The 16,702-nt window shown below is 41.3% G+C and overlaps 1 protein-coding gene and 1 long non-coding RNA gene across 4 annotated transcripts in view; one reads left to right on the top strand and one right to left on the bottom strand.

Moving 5' to 3' along the window:
• adgrb2 (adhesion G protein-coupled receptor B2) overlaps nucleotides 1-16,702 on the bottom strand; it is a 216,505-nt gene that overhangs the window by 181,840 nt on the left and 17,963 nt on the right. The window contains exon 1 of one of the 3 annotated variants that reach the window (XM_037091259.1): nucleotides 3,197-3,241. The exons of the other annotated variants lie outside the window; for them this stretch is intronic. Coding sequence (XP_036947154.1) covers nucleotides 3,197-3,202 — 6 coding nt within the window. The 5' untranslated portion in view covers nucleotides 3,203-3,241. Of the gene's footprint in view, nucleotides 1-3,196; nucleotides 3,242-16,702 lie in introns of those variants that run through there. 3 annotated transcript variants of the gene reach the window in all.
• On the top strand, nucleotides 14,066-16,459 carry LOC119016428. The gene is made up of 4 exons (XR_005074149.1): nucleotides 14,066-14,204; nucleotides 15,318-15,371; nucleotides 15,483-15,535; nucleotides 16,095-16,459. It is a non-coding gene; the product is annotated as an uncharacterized LOC119016428 (long non-coding RNA).

The following is a 16,702-nucleotide window of genomic DNA, read 5'->3' as shown; positions in this document are numbered from 1 at the left end:
CCCAGCAATGCAACCAAGTGCATAAGTTGCATTGTGGGTAATGTCACACCAGGTGAAAAGCAGTCCAGCAACGCTGTCAGACTCAGGAACTGTTTAAAAACAAAGCAGCTCAATTCTTCCTCGTGTAAAATTGGTGTAGTTACCCCTGTAAGAATTGAAACTCAGTATGACTCGTCACTTCACTCAGTCATCAGATAAGCTATCAGGTGCTATTGAGACAGTTAATGATCTCAAGCAAGAGGAGCCATTTTTACCTAGAGGACATGTTCAGTGTACTTTCTTCCATTTTGTTCGGATTGCATTCATTTTTAAAGTGACAGTGTGTAACTTTTGAAAGAAGAACTAAAAGTCTCCCTGTTACAGCAGAGATGCAGGAGTCTTCAGCATGAGCATTTACATCTAGCGGAATGCATACCTGCCAAAATTTGGTTGTGTCAGATCGAGCTATCTGGAAATGGCCTTCCCTCAGCACACCCAACCCCTCAATAATCCTGCACCATGGATTAATAGAATAAATACCAGGCTATGAATGTAACTTTTATTTAGTTCTGTTCCACTTTTGGCGCTGCACTGGGTTGCCAGGGACCAAGACAAATATGCTACTCAGAAACTAACGCTGTGTTCCAGACAACTCAGACAAAGTGCAATGGAACGCCAGTAGAAAGTCGGAATTCGGCAAATCCACTCTCCCTTCATGAGGGAGCAGTTGTCTAATGTCACGCAACAGTGGCAGCACCCGTTAGGAGGGGATAAGATGAATAAGGCTTGTGATAGAAATATTTAGACGCATTTCTGAGTATTAAAGTGTTGTAAAATAAAATGTATAATGGCAACTGTTACCCAATGTGTTGTTGCACTTCCTTCAATTCATTCATATATTCAAGTTGGCCACAGTGAGGGTTCTGTTGTGTGTACACTTCCCTACGAGACATCATTTTGCACAGTCAGACAAGTTATTTGTTAAGTTTTGGCGTCATGCACCTGGAATGCTTGGAGGTTGGAGGTCAGAAATTGAAACCAGGAACTTTTGAACTCTGTTTAGCATTTAACACAATGTTGTTAATTATGACAGTGTAGAGGCAGCATTGGCTGGTGGTCAGCAAACTTTACAGCAACATCACTTTTTTTTTTTTCTTGAAAACAGACAAGAAAACCAATTCCCTTTACACTGTGAAGCTGCCGCATTGGCCCAAAATAATGTTTTGATAAACTTCATTATGGATTTTTTCAAGGAGCGCAGTAAACAGTCAAATGTTACATGTAAGGTCTTCAAAGACAGAAATACAGAAATGATGTTCATATATATCAGTTTCACAGATGAAATATCATGAACCGTATTCATTCCTGAATAGAAGCTGTGTCATGAAAAACCGATATACCAAACAGACCAGCCTGCTTTTGCTGTCTGCTGCAGTCAAATGTGGGTAAACAAACCGCATATGAGTCAATTCAATTGGAGCCCGGGGCACTGAGAGCTGAGCCATATACATTGCACTGTGGCATGGTTTTCTATGGCAGACAGCCGCCTTTCTACTCAGACAGCAACAGTCTTCCAGCACACAGAGGCAATGAGCCTACACACTAGAAAAATGCATTCAAAACACCACAGCAGATTTATTATGTCCTTCAGCATGCATGTGTGTGTGTCCTCAAATGAACACATATAGACGCAGACGCACACGTCCCGTGTTAAGCCGCAATAAACCATTGAAGCGGTTGAAAGGCACTTTGGCAAGGCTTCTATACTATAGCTGAAAAGAGTAGTAAAGGAAATGCCCTGCCAACCACTTCCACCATCCATCAATCCACTGAGCCCTGTCCCAGCCCAGACTAATGGAGGACGGATGGGACAGGAAAGACAGACATGCTGTGATTCATACAGCTTCAATGAATTCCCAGAGCTCTCTATAGTGAATGATATTGCAGATCAGGGATGCGCAGCCACAGCGACAGCAAGTGGTAAGAATATTCGACCTTAGGAGGGAAGGTATGGAGAAGTAGCACAGCATAATGAGGAGCTGAGGTCTATGCATCTTTTTTAAAGATGTTATTTGACTCAAGGCCTTCAAGTCAAAGTGGGCTGCGACTGGCTGCTCTGCTAAGTCCACCGTCAGAGCACAATATGCCGCTGATGATTATTCATTGAACAGATGGGGGGAATTATAAATATTCATCTGTGATTTTACATAGCGAGGACCCGGTGTGTGTTGTCACGCATTTCTGAACTACAAGGCTTGTAATTCCTGTGGACTCGCTAATGTAAGCAAATAGAGACTAAATATTCTAAAGTGTTATGCAAATAGTAAAATTAATGACCTGATTTTTAAAAATAAAGGAGAAGGAGGGAAAGGTTACATGAGGAAAAAAGAAGACACAAGTTTTGCACGATCCCCCTCAACATGCTTGGACCGAGCTTCTTTCTGGCTCCGTGCTGTGGGTCTGGCTGCAAATGGCCCAAATGCTTTCTAGGAGGATATGAAAACCTGAGAGAATGTGATAAAGGAAAAGAGGGGATGTTGAATAAATGAAAGGCCGGGAACTGATGAATAGGATGTGACAGGGCCGATTTGTAAACGCAGAGTCAGGGATAAATGGGAAAAATTAGCCGAGCTATTCACAGGATCTGACTCAGAACAAAATAATGCAGTCATAGCATGCGTACCAAAGTGTGTATACACACACACATAGCCTTCATACTTTTAAGGAGACAGATTATGTTGACTTTAAAGTTCATTATTTTATTTTAGAATACTACTAGAATAGGTTTACATGCTGTAATGCTCAGAAACACATCTGTTTTCTCATATTGCCTGGTGTTACAGCAACAAAAAAATAAAAGCATTTTATTGAGAAAAAACAACCACTTAAATAATTAACTGGACCGGAGACTGGAGAACATCATTAGTTAGCTCATTGGCAGCACTAACAAAAGGCTGAAATGCAACACCATCAGGTTCATTCTCTAATAGGCAACCTTTACCAGTCTACAATAATGATAACAAGTCAATTACATTGATTTTAAGTCAATTATTCCTGTGAGCAATCCACATCATTGATCATGAGTCAATGCAGCCAGCGTGAGCCATTGATCTAAAGAGCAGCTTAATAAAATGACTGGGATAATGAAATATGAATCAATATACAATTTCAGCACAGCAGATAATGAAAGGTGAACATGAAAGAAAAGTGCATGTACCCCCATGAACGTGTGAGACCTCCGGCACGTCTCCAGCTACTAATCAATCAGCTGTGTTTCCATGAAACTTCAGCAAGTTAGCACGGGTCTGCCTCGTGCCTCATCTTCAAAGTCCAGGAGTCCTGTAGAGGAATTAGGCTGTGTTCAGATAAAAGTCAGAGCCGGGCCGGATCAATACTTTTATCCCGTCAGTATCTCTTACAGCTCAGTGTAACCTGTGGTCATACAGGCCAATGTGCAGAGAGATACCAAGGCTATCAGGGTTATTCTCCTCAGCACTTCCCTTTGTTGACAAAAGTTTTAATGCCAAACTAAACTAAGTCTTTTCGTTTTAATGACTGAATAAACAAAGCAACCTTTTACTGAAGTTGGTTTCTGGCTGACCCCATATATATATATATATATATATATATATATATATATATATATATATATATATATATATATATATATATATATATATATATATATATATATATATAACACAAATATCACTGTGTTTGTATTATTACCTGATTAATGTAGCACATATCACAATTCTTAATCTGATTTTCTTCTCCAAAACTACACAGTGCCCCTTTGAAATGAGAAAGTACATGTCAAAAATTTGCAGAGTGTGAGGAAACTTTCCAAGCGGTTACATCTCATCATATAGATCGAGCTGTTGCTCTACCATCCGTGTGTTTGTGTCCTTTACCAGCAAAGGGGAATGCAGACACAGATTACCCCACGCTGAAACTCACTCCACATTTTGTGTCCTCCCGCAAGATTAAATGGCTCTAGCATCTGTGGCAAAAAAAAAAAAAAAAAAAAAAAAAACTGTAAAGAAAAAAATAAATAAATAAAACATCCAATGACATCCCGCTGGGCTATGTAGCTCGCACATTTGCTGTGGAACATATGGTTAGATTACACGTCCCAGTCACGTCTTTGTCTCAGTGCCTTCAAACCAGGTAAATAAAGACTCCATCTGAAATAAACAGTCAGATGATTGATCCACCAGATGCTGGAATCACTGAGAGAGGGAGCGATGGATTTGGAGCAATGATGGTTGGAAAAGATGTGAGCAGAATGGAGAACAGTGTGTGTGTGTTTTTTTTATTCTATTTTTTTTTTATGTTAATTCCCTTTCAGGTGAATAGAAAGCCACGCAGACTACCAAATCTCATTATGCCGGGCTGTCATAGACTCTTTCTGTCTCATCTCTTCCAGATGGGTTGGTTTCATCCTCCCCTTTTCTCTTTCCATCTCTGCGTCTGTATCTTTCTCTCCTCGCTCTCCCTTCTCCTCCCTCCCCTCCATATCCAATTTCTGGCTTTAAATAACTTGTTTCTGCATGGATGGACTGAAATCATATCCAGGGTGACACATCGCAGATTTGTCTTCCGGAATTAATTTCCATGACAGAACATAGAATGCTTTAATGAGCTTTTATTGCATATTGATCACACATTGATACCACCGGCAAAATGTTTGGGATACATTATGCAGCGACTGGTCCTTCATGACAGCTGCTGTCTGCGTGGAGGTTTGCTATAGCTACTAGAGCATGCAATCTGGAGCCCGGATATTCATTTGGCTAAATTGAATTGCACAGCACAAGATAGGCTCTGGCATGTTAGCGTATAATGGGTACAGGCAGCTGAACCGCTGTATTCGGGATAAAGCTACAAGCTGAGGTTTCAAGTTCCACTGGCGCTTGGGGAATTACAATTAGCTGCCAGTTTATTCTTTTTTCTTTCCATTTGCTTCACAGTATAGGCTCAAGTGGGAGTTAATCGTCCAATACTGTTTTGACCTTGTTCTGTAATTGCTGCTTGAAAAGCTTTTGATAGGAAAAAAATGAATAATCCTAGTGTGAGAATGAGACACGTGCTGGAGAGCAAATTGCTGAAGTGACCTAAAATGACAATCTATTGGTGGAAACATTCATCGTGCAAAATATTGTGCCTTTTTTTAGGTGCCATCAAAAATACCCTAAACAAGATCAAGAGGTAGCGATGTGACACGACATCATCACGACTACTGTATGCCACTGAAATCTGTTTCAACAGACAGCTCTCTCTCTGACATTCACACAGCCTAATGTTTGGCTTCATCAGATCTATTTTGGTGCATATTTCAGCACCATGAGAGCAGAGAACTGTTTATCATAAGCCACTATTGTCATGTGTTTAAATACTACATACACACAAATCAGGCGGAATGAGGCAATTTTATTGTAGTCCATCTGGGTCACGCAGGCTGATTTCCGTTTCTAGCCTGGATGAAATTCATGAAAGTGTGTACCAACATCACAGCCAGCAAGTCTTCCTTTGTCTGATTATATATCATTGATACAGTCCATTTCATACACCTGATTTTTTTTTTGTTTTGTTTTGTTTTTACATCAAAATCCATGCATAATCCTTGACAAACTGACAAACTGGCAAACATGTTGAAAAACATCTTCATCCAATCTTGCTCTGTTAAGAAATTCAGGCAACATTTCCTGAATTGCCCCTTTATCCAGATCCAACCCACTGGTTAATAAGGGTCTAGTTTGAGACCCAGCCACCGTCCAAGTTTCGTGGAAATCCGTTCAATAGATTTTTGTGCAGTCCTTCTGACAAACCAACCAACGAATGGACACAGGTGAAAACAAAACTTTTTGAATGAATGCGTTACAGCAGCCAACAGCTACAACTGTGGACATCATCTTCTTCTCCTGCATGTTTGCCTATTGTGTACAAAGTGGAATGTAATAAAATGTGCAATGAATGACTGTACAGTGCACTACTTTCAGTTTCAGTAAGGGCACCTCAAGTAGTTATTGGTCGTAATGAATTATGCTGTATCTCAGGAGGTAATGGCCAATGCTTGGGATACCCGTAGAAAGCCTTTATATGTCCCTGACCCTGAGTGCTGTTGCTATTGTTCAGCTAGTATAGCTGCAGATGTAGGCTTGGTTGTATTCTTAGCCATCTGACTGAACAGGGGATTATGGAAGCTGAGCTTTGCCTTCAGTGAAAAATGCGTACATTTATGTTTTTAACACATATACTGACAGATGTTTGTATCATCTCTTGTTTAATGCTCAGGAAATGCAAACTAGCTAGTCTTTGATTTTTCTTCATTAGTGGGAAGTCTACATGAGTTTGATGCCTCTGCCCGTGTTAGCAGCCTGTGAGTCCAGTGTAATTTATTCAAAGCTAGTTTGGACAAACGGACAGTTCAGAGTAAGGATGGTGCAGCCTTGAACTTTGATTTGCTCTCAGCCACGCAGGTAGACTTATTAGGATTCATTAAATATCCGTGCTATCGTTCATGGCAGTTCCCTCAGTGGCTGTCAAGATATGTCACTTAATAACAAATGCATCTCATAATGGTGCTCAAGGAGAGGTTAGTCAAGTCAGAAGACTTTAAATTGCTTCAGTCTGAACCAAAATAATGAGCTGACTAAGACATGTCGCCATCATTAGAGCCATGCCACCATCATAGGACTCAGTAACTGGCCATGATAACAGAGCTGTGGTCATGGGAAATCTTCTTTTGGTTCATTCTAATGCAACATGATCGGTAACCATGTCCACTTCGTGCTCAATATGAAACATTCTGGAAGAAGAAGAGTCAGTGTCAGTGTTCTGACTGTGAGGAACAGACGGATATACAAACGCCCTACACTATGACCGCTGGCTCCACACACAGGACTTACAACACTTTTGCCCCCAGGCAGTGAGGACCCTCCAAGAGGAGAGGGGATTAGTTAGAGGGGGGATTAAAGGCACATCCCTCACTTCAGAGGCTAATCAAACATGTACCCTCTCATCTCTCTCATCCCTCCATCCTCTCTCTTACTTTGTTTATTCAATCAGGACAAGCCGATAACTGGCATCGACTGACGCTGGTCGAGAGCGCCTCATTGGTTTATGTCCACTTGCATACTAACCAGTTTGCTGCCACCAAGTTTCTCACTGGCATCATGTCCCAGCATTAAAGATACACAGACATGGGTGGTGCAAGCAAGGACACTGGATTAATAGAGCAAAGCATTTTAATGCCATTAACTATAGGAATCTGCTTATCTGTGAGCGCATTAATCTGTGTACTGTGCGCTCAAACTGCACAGTATTTTGCACAGAGCATTTTCTCTGCAAACCCACTGTAAACCTTTAACACATGGGTGTTGACAGAAAGCAAACACAGAGGTTCAAATGTGATACAAAGGATGGGGACATAATATATTGCAGAAAGCCTCCGCAGCTCAACGCTCATTTCAATTCTCTGCTGTGTGTGTAATGGCTTTCCCTTGCTAAGCAGGATCTGCCTTACTGTACATTAGTTATGTATGTTTAAAGACTAAACGAGAACAATTCATTTGTTCACAATTAGCAATAAACAGGAGCGGAAATTAGATGGAACGTACCCCAGTGGAGTCTTGAGAGAACAATTTGAGGCGGAACTGTGTTTGTTGAGAAGAGTGTCTTGTCCTGAATCAGGAAATAAATCATTGTTTGCACTCTACTAAATATTCTTCCAACAGCAAAAAGCCCTAACACACACACACACACACACACACACACACACACACAGCGCTCTTTTAAGTACTCCAGAGCAAATTTGGGTTACTTGGCAAGGAGAATTTTCTTCCTTCAACTGGTAGTTCACGAGAACTGACCAAGATTTACCTGTTGAATGCATCTATCAGCCAACACAGAGTAGTTACTGAAATGCTGATGCAGAAATGGCAGATTAACATTGCACACAGTTAAAGTTGAATTCATGCAAATTTGGCATGTTATTTGTTTTTTTAGGCTTTCCAATCTGCTTCTTCTTCAAACAGCATTCTGATGTTGCTGTTGTTACTTTCAAGGTGTGTTAAGATCTGAGTGGCGGGCAGTGGATATGGCATAAGAGTTCATATGTATGGGTGCAAACAACCCAATTCTTGGCATCACACTTGAATAAATGATGTGATGGGTTCTCTCTAATTCATTTTTGGAAAAGACGGCCTCTTTAGCATGAGGTAATTTTTTTGTTGGCCTCTGAATATTTAATGTCCTTTTTGCTCCAATTTCCTCTCAACCATCTAAAATATCTGCATCTTTAACTTGCTGAACACTCATCTGTGTTCACTAGCTAGTCACTGACTTCGTCTGTCATGTAGTACTTGTTGGGCAGCGCTGGCCTATCAGAGCTTTTTTTTTTTTTTTTTTTTTTTTTTGCTAAAAACTGCTGGAGTAAGCGAAAAAAGGCTGAAAAGATGTGCAGAGCTGCAGAGCTGGATATTAATACTCTGCTACTGCTAATACTGTGATTTGCTGTAGGCTCTACAAGTCACCCCTTCCCCATTACCCCGAGCCTTTTGACTCAGTTTGATCAAAGATACTCATTAATGCAGGTTTAACACCCTGACAATGAGCCATCATTAAAAAAAACAAAAAAAAAACAGACTTTCTCAAACACGGCAGTGCAGTCCAAAGATTACAATGGCTGCTTTGCTCATTGAATCTCCAGTGGATTCATCGATGTAATGGGGGCCCTAAATGGTCCATACATCCTGGTGATAAGCCAGCCCTCATCAGTGAGCTCTTACACACTCATTCTACACGCAGCACAGGAGACTGTATACTAGTATCTGGGTTCATGCATGCGTGTCACGAGGCTGAGCACATAAGAATTGCAGTGAGAATCGCTGACATTCAACTCCTGTCTGATGAACAAAGGTAATTGGATCACAAAAAAAAAAAAAAAAAAAAATCCCCTGATAGTCTGGCCTTAAAGAGGGGCTGAAATATTGTTTGAGTACGAAGCCTAATGGATCTGAATGAGGAGATGGTGATATGTTCTGCATGGTAAATATCCATCTCTCCATAACCATTTTCTCGTCTCATTCGCATGTGGCTGGTCAATGCAATTCCACAGGGCAATGAAGATGGAGAGCGAGTCTTCAGCGCAGCTCTGAAGGCAGGACGATATATCAGTGGGAGGTGCTGCAGAGTTTCCATGTGTAACTGTAGACAAATGTTCTGCATTATATTCAGTGCAGAGACCTCTTACAGACTGATGCATACCCTGAAGAGCTATTGAGAGCTACTTATTTAAAGGAGACATATTACACTCTTTTTCAGGTGCATAGTTTTTATTTTGGGTCACTGCTATAATATGTTTACATACATCAGTTTTTTCATGCTGTCCATTACTGCAGCACTGTATACCTCATCTGTCTAAATGACTGTGTTTTGGCTGCTGTCTCTCTTTGAGCCCCCCCCACCAAATGCAAGGTCTGCCCTGATTGGTCAGCTCTCACATGCCTGAGCCAGCACCACTAACAGCAACAGAGCAGCTGTGCTACATTAATTCTTACGTGCCAAACTAGCTGCCAGGCACGAATGATGCACATGTTTTATATGGTGACGTCCAGTGATGTCGAGGTGTTTCAGGAGCAGCATTCATAGATTTAGAGACTGGACCTTCTGATAGTGCAGACTTTAATCTTTCTGACTTTCAAGACACTTTACAAGCACGAGAACATATATAATACAGTGAAGGAAAGGATGAAGGCAACAGAGTTTAATGTGTCTTCTTTAAAATAAAAGCCCTGCTGAAACGTCTGCTGTCAAATTCAACAAAGAGCTGAATCATCTTGCTGGCCACTGATGTTTCTGATCATCATCCCAAAACAGGCGTGACCAGAGGGGGATCCATTTATATTCAGGCCAGCACGGTAATCAAGGGACAACTGTGCTAATCAAATATGAACCAGACATAAATAGAAGTAGCTTTAGCCTCCTATGAATACCGCCAGAGTGCAGCATGACAAAATCGTGCCTTCTTTCCCCCCCACATTTCAACCCCCCTTCCACTCAACCCATGACTGTGATCTGCTATTTTGGCACTGTGATGAGGTAGTATTATTAGTGCCATGATATTAAGTCGTCTCATTTTAGAGAGGCGGGCACGAGTGACAGCTCTGAAACAAGCGTTTGACACTAAAACCGTCACTAATGCTAATTCCTCCGGTGCTTGTGAAAACATTAATCTTTAATAATGACACAAAGGCCCGCTGTCGAGGGGAGGGGGTTACTTTCTGTCCCCTCAAAACCCTTGACAGCTTCTCAGTCATAAAACTCACTGTTCTCAAAAAATAAATGTTAATTTTAGACTGAATAGGATAACAAGACAAGGAACAGACACATGCGTGAAGGACTATCTGTCTGTGTGTGTGTGTGCGTGTGTGTGTGTGTGTGTGTGTGTGTGTGTGTGTGTGTGTGTGTGTGTGTGTGTGTGTGTGTGTGTGTGTGTGTGTGTGTGTGTGTGCGCCCTTTGTGGATATCCGTCGAGGCTGTCCTTCTTCCTCTCCTCATCAAGAGTATTATGCCAAGAAACAAGAAAACAGTTAACAAAAGCTGAAAGAAAACAAAAAAAAAACCTATCAGTAATGGAGGTCACGGGTGGCTGGCACCCACGCACTTATAATTAAACACCAAATCACAAAATGGATTTGCTGTGTCTACTCGTGTCTCTGCTTGTGCCTGTGTGCGAGCATTTGGCTAAAGATATTTCTCACAGTGCAATTTACCGGTCCAGCGAGACATTTCCATTTCAACTGAAGGGTTTTGTTATTCAGAGACTGTGGCATATGTGTGTGTGTGTGTGTGTGTGTGTGTGTGTGTGTGTGTGCAAGTGCACGGCAGGATGCGAACAAGAGATTTAAAGAGAGAGCTTCAAACTGCAGTGAAATGAGTCAGAAGGGGGGATTAGCGAGGGGTTATAAGCCTGTTGTAGGAGTTAGGGCCTTTTTAGCTGAAGATCAGACGGAAGGCAGCACTACAGCCACAGCAGACGCTGTGTTCTTCCCACACTCTGCTTCTCCTTATCATTGTTGCAGTACAATGACTGCGGCACATGCCCTTGGTTATATTGCCAGAATGTCAGCGTGGAGAAAAAAAATGTGCCTTTAATTGTTGAGCAGCAACACGCCTGTAGATGCACAACCAAACCACATGCAAAGGGATAAGAATAATGGCACGGCTGGACATTGAAAATCATACGGTGACAAAGTGAAAGGTATAATTTTCACTTAACAGAACACTAATTACAGGAACAAAACCCTGTGGACTGTGCCTGTATGTTGTATGTGCACATGAAAGACGATCAGTGACCCAGTGGAGACGTGCGTCTAGCAGATAACTGACAGGATAAATGACACTGTCGTCAGTGTTTATTCATGTTTAAAACCCTGCATTATAATGAATCTGTCTTGTACCCCCATTAGCTCACATGAGTCAGATCCAGTTGGTTGAGTTTCCTACACAAACACATGCGCACACATGCTCATATGCACGCGTTCATGCGAGCTTTCCCACATGAAAACATGCATAAATGCACACCGCATCTCACACCTCCTGTTGGAGGGGGCACATGAGACGATGCGAGTGTGACAGATGAAAGCAGGGCGCATTATAGCCGCTCTCTGGCCAAAACGCTCTGCATGTCTTCAGGTCTAGAGCTGAATAACTTAAGTACCCACTGTGGGATTGGCCTTTTCCCTCCAATTAGGCTTAGTTTTTTTAGACATCTGCCAAAAAGAGCAGCAGACCAGCACATATTTCACACTGTATAAGAGCCTGCCTGGTTGCAAGATGATTTGCTTGCGGAGTGTCTGGGTTTATGATGGTTATAAAGAATTAAAGCCAGCTAAAAGAGTCAGGGCCTCGTCACAAAGTGGACCCTTAGATTGGCTGAGACACTCTGACGAGTATAAATGTGGTCCTAGATTCCAATCTGAGCCGATTCTATTCCCGGTGATTACAAGATGAACCTAGTCAGGTGCGAGAACCAAACTTACAGTAGCACAGTGTCATCTGTCACTTTAACTCAAACATCGGGGCGGCTTAAAGATATTCCCTTCTTTGCCCTCTGCGATGGATGAGATCACAGTTTGGGAAGGGTCATAATCATGGCTGTGCAAATGACAGGAACACGACGGTGCATTTTCTATAGAAATGTGCATGTGTATGATGGACCATCGTGCCGGGAAGGAGACGGGGGGGATGACAGATCATTCCACTTAAACAGCTAATGCACACGCACACATAAACACACAGTCATCCCGACAGCGACAAGCACACAGATAAACACACACACACACACCTTTAAAAAACGTAGGGAGATGAGATTTGGCAGTCAGCCAGAGGAAGATATTAAAGCCATAATTCATCACTCGCTGGCCTGGACTGATCCCAGATTTTACTGGCAGGACTGAATAGTAAAAATTGCAAAAAAAATAGATTGTGACTTTCAAATGGAAAAGGGACTATAGTAAAAAGACGGTGGAAATGTATTGGTAAAAGTAAACAGAAGTCATGAGAAACTGATTGGAAACTGAAACACAAGATGATGGAAACAAACACGCAAACCAAAGACTCAGTAGGAGAACACTCGAGAATAAAAGAGATGTAGCTTCATGAAGAGAATAAAAAGAGAAAACTGAGACTTATAGTTGTAGAAAAAAAAACAAAACAAAACATAATTTGCCAAAAAACATCTTCAAAATCTTTCTCATTTTTCTTTGCCCCCCACACCACGTGTATCCTCTGTTTTCAGGGCGAGTGCTGGGAAAGTTCTTTTTAAATGAGCTCAGGAAGAGATTTTAAGACTTGTTGTTTTTTTTTTCTCAGTAAGCGGATGAATCTAGCCAACAGCAAACAGTGGAGAGGCTCCCACTGCATGACCGACGAGCACACGCACATACCCAACTACAGAAAAGGAAAAAATATATTCAGAAACATTTCTGTTCTTGGGTGCTCGGAAAGCAAATTAGTTAGGATTGTTAACTGCTTTTTTTTTTCTTCTTTTTTTTCACACTTTAACCTTCAATAAAAAGGATTATTCTCATTTATTCTCTCATTGAACACAGTTCGAGTCAAACGGTTTACAGTTTTGTTTTTAATGATTCTGATGTTGGAGCTTATTCCTACTCACAGTCTCAGGATAACAGCTACTAATGCGAAAAGCACATTCGCCTAACTCTAATCCATACCCCATTTACTTGTAAGCAGGGCTCACAGACGCCGTGTGCACGCCAGCAGCTGCAAATTATACATTGTTCACACATGATTGTCTTTTACAGCCAAAGTGTTATTACTATATGCTTTTTGACAGACACGGATCTTTAAGAGTTAGTGGCCATATGTATATAGGCTATGTGTCTCATTAAATTGACATTTTCTGCTTTCAGAGGGCCCATTACCCTGATGAATTGGATCTCCATCACCCAAGCGTGCCAAGGGGAACCAAAAAAGGATGTCATTTACTGACAACAGACAAAAAGGAGCCATCACAACAATTTTGATCATAACCATAACTGACATTTATGAGTCATTACGTAGTGAAAGAGAGCTACAATCTGTTCCTGCAAACGAGGGCTACAAATCCTTCTAATTTGGGCCCCGTTTTAAACTCACGCAAGGGTGCCAATCACTCCTCTGATCAAGCAAACGGGATGCATTTGTCAGCCTATCATAGCCTTGATTGGGTTCATGCTTCAGTCGTGTCATTAGTTCCCTTAGAGGAATATAAGTCGGAGGGAAATGAGCCGGGGAAGATGAGTGCCAACAAAGATAAAAACCGTAGAAAGGATGAGTGGGATAGAAAAAAAATAATCTCTTTCACCACCACGCCTCCAGAATTGAAGTGCATTTGAGGGCTCCTCATAAATATGTGATGATTGAATCCACAAAGCCACCACTGAGTCACCAGGCAAAATAAAAAATGTAAAGTTAGGGAACGGAGGAGGGGGAGGAAGGAGGGAGGAGGGAGGAGGGAGAAGCTTCGTGACAGAGCTGGAGGAGGACAGGGGGAGAACAAGTGACAGGCATTAGTACATTTATCTGGACAATAGCTGTTGTCAGCTGAATGATTCTAATTTAGACTTCTCTGTTTGATGAACCCAACAGCACAATCAGCAGAGCTCAAGCACCCCTTTATCGACCCCACCTGCCATGTTCCAAATATATTCTTCACAGTAAGTCACCAACTGGATGTTATTTAGGCTAATATTATGTAAAAAAAAAAAAAAAAAAAAAAATCATTAATCATTTACATCTAGCAAACTATTTGATTCTACATCCTTTAGTTTGAGCTTACTAATGCTGGTGTTTGTTACATTTAGCTAGTTCACATTTTCAACTGCTTATACTAACTGTTTCTTCTGTTATCCCAATTACTGCGCATTGTTAGCCTACCGCTAGCTAAATATTTAAGTTATCTGTCCATACTGTAAGGCTAGCAAACTATTTCAAGTTTGAATCCAATAGGCTTACTTATAGCTAGTTATTTGCCTATTAAAACTACTTAGCATACTTTTAACCTCTAACTGGTCCACACATTTAACTATATGTCTTATACTTGGCAAACTATTTCATCGTTTAGTCCAACAAGCCTATGTTTAGTTAGTTAACAGTTCCAACTGCCTTTTACAACCTTTATCTAACTATTTAAATTGTTCATCCATTATTTTAACTATAGGCCTAGCAAACTGCTTTAGTCCAATACTTGTAGTTAGTTAATAGCCAATTTCACCTGCTAAAGATTTAAGATATTCATTAATTTATCTTAATCATAGTCAACTATTTCAACTGTTAGTTCAACTACTCGTAAGCTAGTTAACAGCCAATTCCAACTGTTTATTGTTATCCTTATTGTTATTTAAGCTGTTATTACCCATATTTTAACTACAGCAAACTACTTCAATTGTAAATCCAGCACTATTAATGAGCTAACTAAGTATAATTCAATTGGTCACTGTTACCATTGGCTAACAATTCCAGATATCCAGTAACTGTTTCAACGGCTAGTCCAACAGCTGTTTAGCTAGTTAATGATTTAAACTGCGCGTTGCTTTCTTTAGCTAACTATTTAATACTTTTCTTTTACTACTTTGTATCTATTTAAACTGTTACTTTCTTAGCTCTAGCTAGTTAAATTGGCCAAATCCTGATTAATTTTAGCTTTTAGAAATGTTTAACCAACATATTTAGCTAAGTATTTGATCTTGTCTTCTTGCTTGCTAAGTCGGCTAGTTTGCACACTGTTGATTGCAACAACCAAGTTAATTAGTTGGTCTTTCTACATACAGTACCTACTTACTGCAGAGGTCGCCCTCCCCCTGAGGAACAAGGTTCCTGGCCAGGTAACACTTATCTCATCACTGGATGTGTATGCCTAAGGAGGCTGTTAACAATGTGTGTGTCTAAAAATCAAGACACCTTATTTTTCTCCGATCGGAAATTTGTTTTCACAGCTTTCACGGGGAGAAGCGGTTCAAAGACGCTTGAGGACAGAGCAAGAAAAAAGGTGTGTGTGTTTTGCACGCTCACAAGAGAGTTTCACAAAAAAACATGCTGCTCGTAACCATAGCAGCGGATTTGCAAAGGAAAAAATATGAAAGATGAAAAAGAAAGAAAGAAAGAAAAAGATATGCCAAGTTAGACAAAGACAAAAAACAGGGAAAAACAAACCTCTAATACCGGCAAGCTTCAGAAAGGAAACAGAGCTTTTAAGTGAGTGCACAGCGTAGGATGAGATCCAGGGGACTGACAGTGGTAAGAGTGATAGGAATGGACAGCTGTACACAGAGGTGTGTGTGTGCGTGTGTGTGAAGACGGAGTCTTTAGATGTTGATAAAAGAGCCAAAACAAAGGCAGCAAACATCCCCATATACGCTCACATCATGTTGGCCTGCTGGCTGAGTCATGGATAAACGGCTGAGTTGTGTGTGTGTGTGTGTGTGTGTGTGTGTGTGTGTGTGTGTGTGTGTGTGTGTGTGTGCGCGCGCTTGTGTTCCGGCTACTGTGATAGGTACCATGGTACTAATGAAACACTGTGGATCCTCACATTTTCCCTAAACTAACAGGACCTGAGCCAGCACAAAACATCAAAACACATCCGAAGAAAGCAGAGCGAGACGGAGAAAAGAAAAGGAGGGGGAAAACAAAGAAACCTGAGCAGAGATGCAGCAGACTGACCCCCATTGTTCACCGAAAAAACTAACAGAATCATCCTGTATCTTCACCCAGATAATAATAAACCTTCCTCCGCACCGAGACAGGAAGATATAATCATCTGGGGAGAGAGGAAAGGCTCAATGAACAGAACAAAAGAGATTAGATGCAAATACATTTTGCACACTGCAGCTCCAAGTGTGACAGAGGAAAGAGGAGACACCGAAGAGACAACACAGATCGCAAAGAACAGAAGTGAGAATAGACACTTTGGAGAAATGTGGGCATCTGACGGGCCGAACTGGTGGAGGAAAAATTGGAAAATGGCTGACATGTTGTTGATAGTTTGTGGGTGTTACAAGACATCTCAATCTGTTCCCTTATTGGCCTCATGAGGTGTTAATAGGGGACGTGAAGGGAAGGCGAGATGGAGGAGTGACATCACGAGCGACTCCAGTAAGCTCGGGGTTGGCTTCCACCAAGCGTGCTACACTGATGGATCCTCTAACACCTTATTGCG

The sequence above is a fragment of the Acanthopagrus latus genome, chromosome 3, assembly GCF_904848185.1.
Source record: "Acanthopagrus latus isolate v.2019 chromosome 3, fAcaLat1.1, whole genome shotgun sequence".
NCBI classification, from domain to species: Eukaryota; Metazoa; Chordata; class Actinopteri; order Spariformes; family Sparidae; genus Acanthopagrus; species Acanthopagrus latus.
This window is presented reverse-complemented; position numbering and strand designations above follow the sequence as displayed.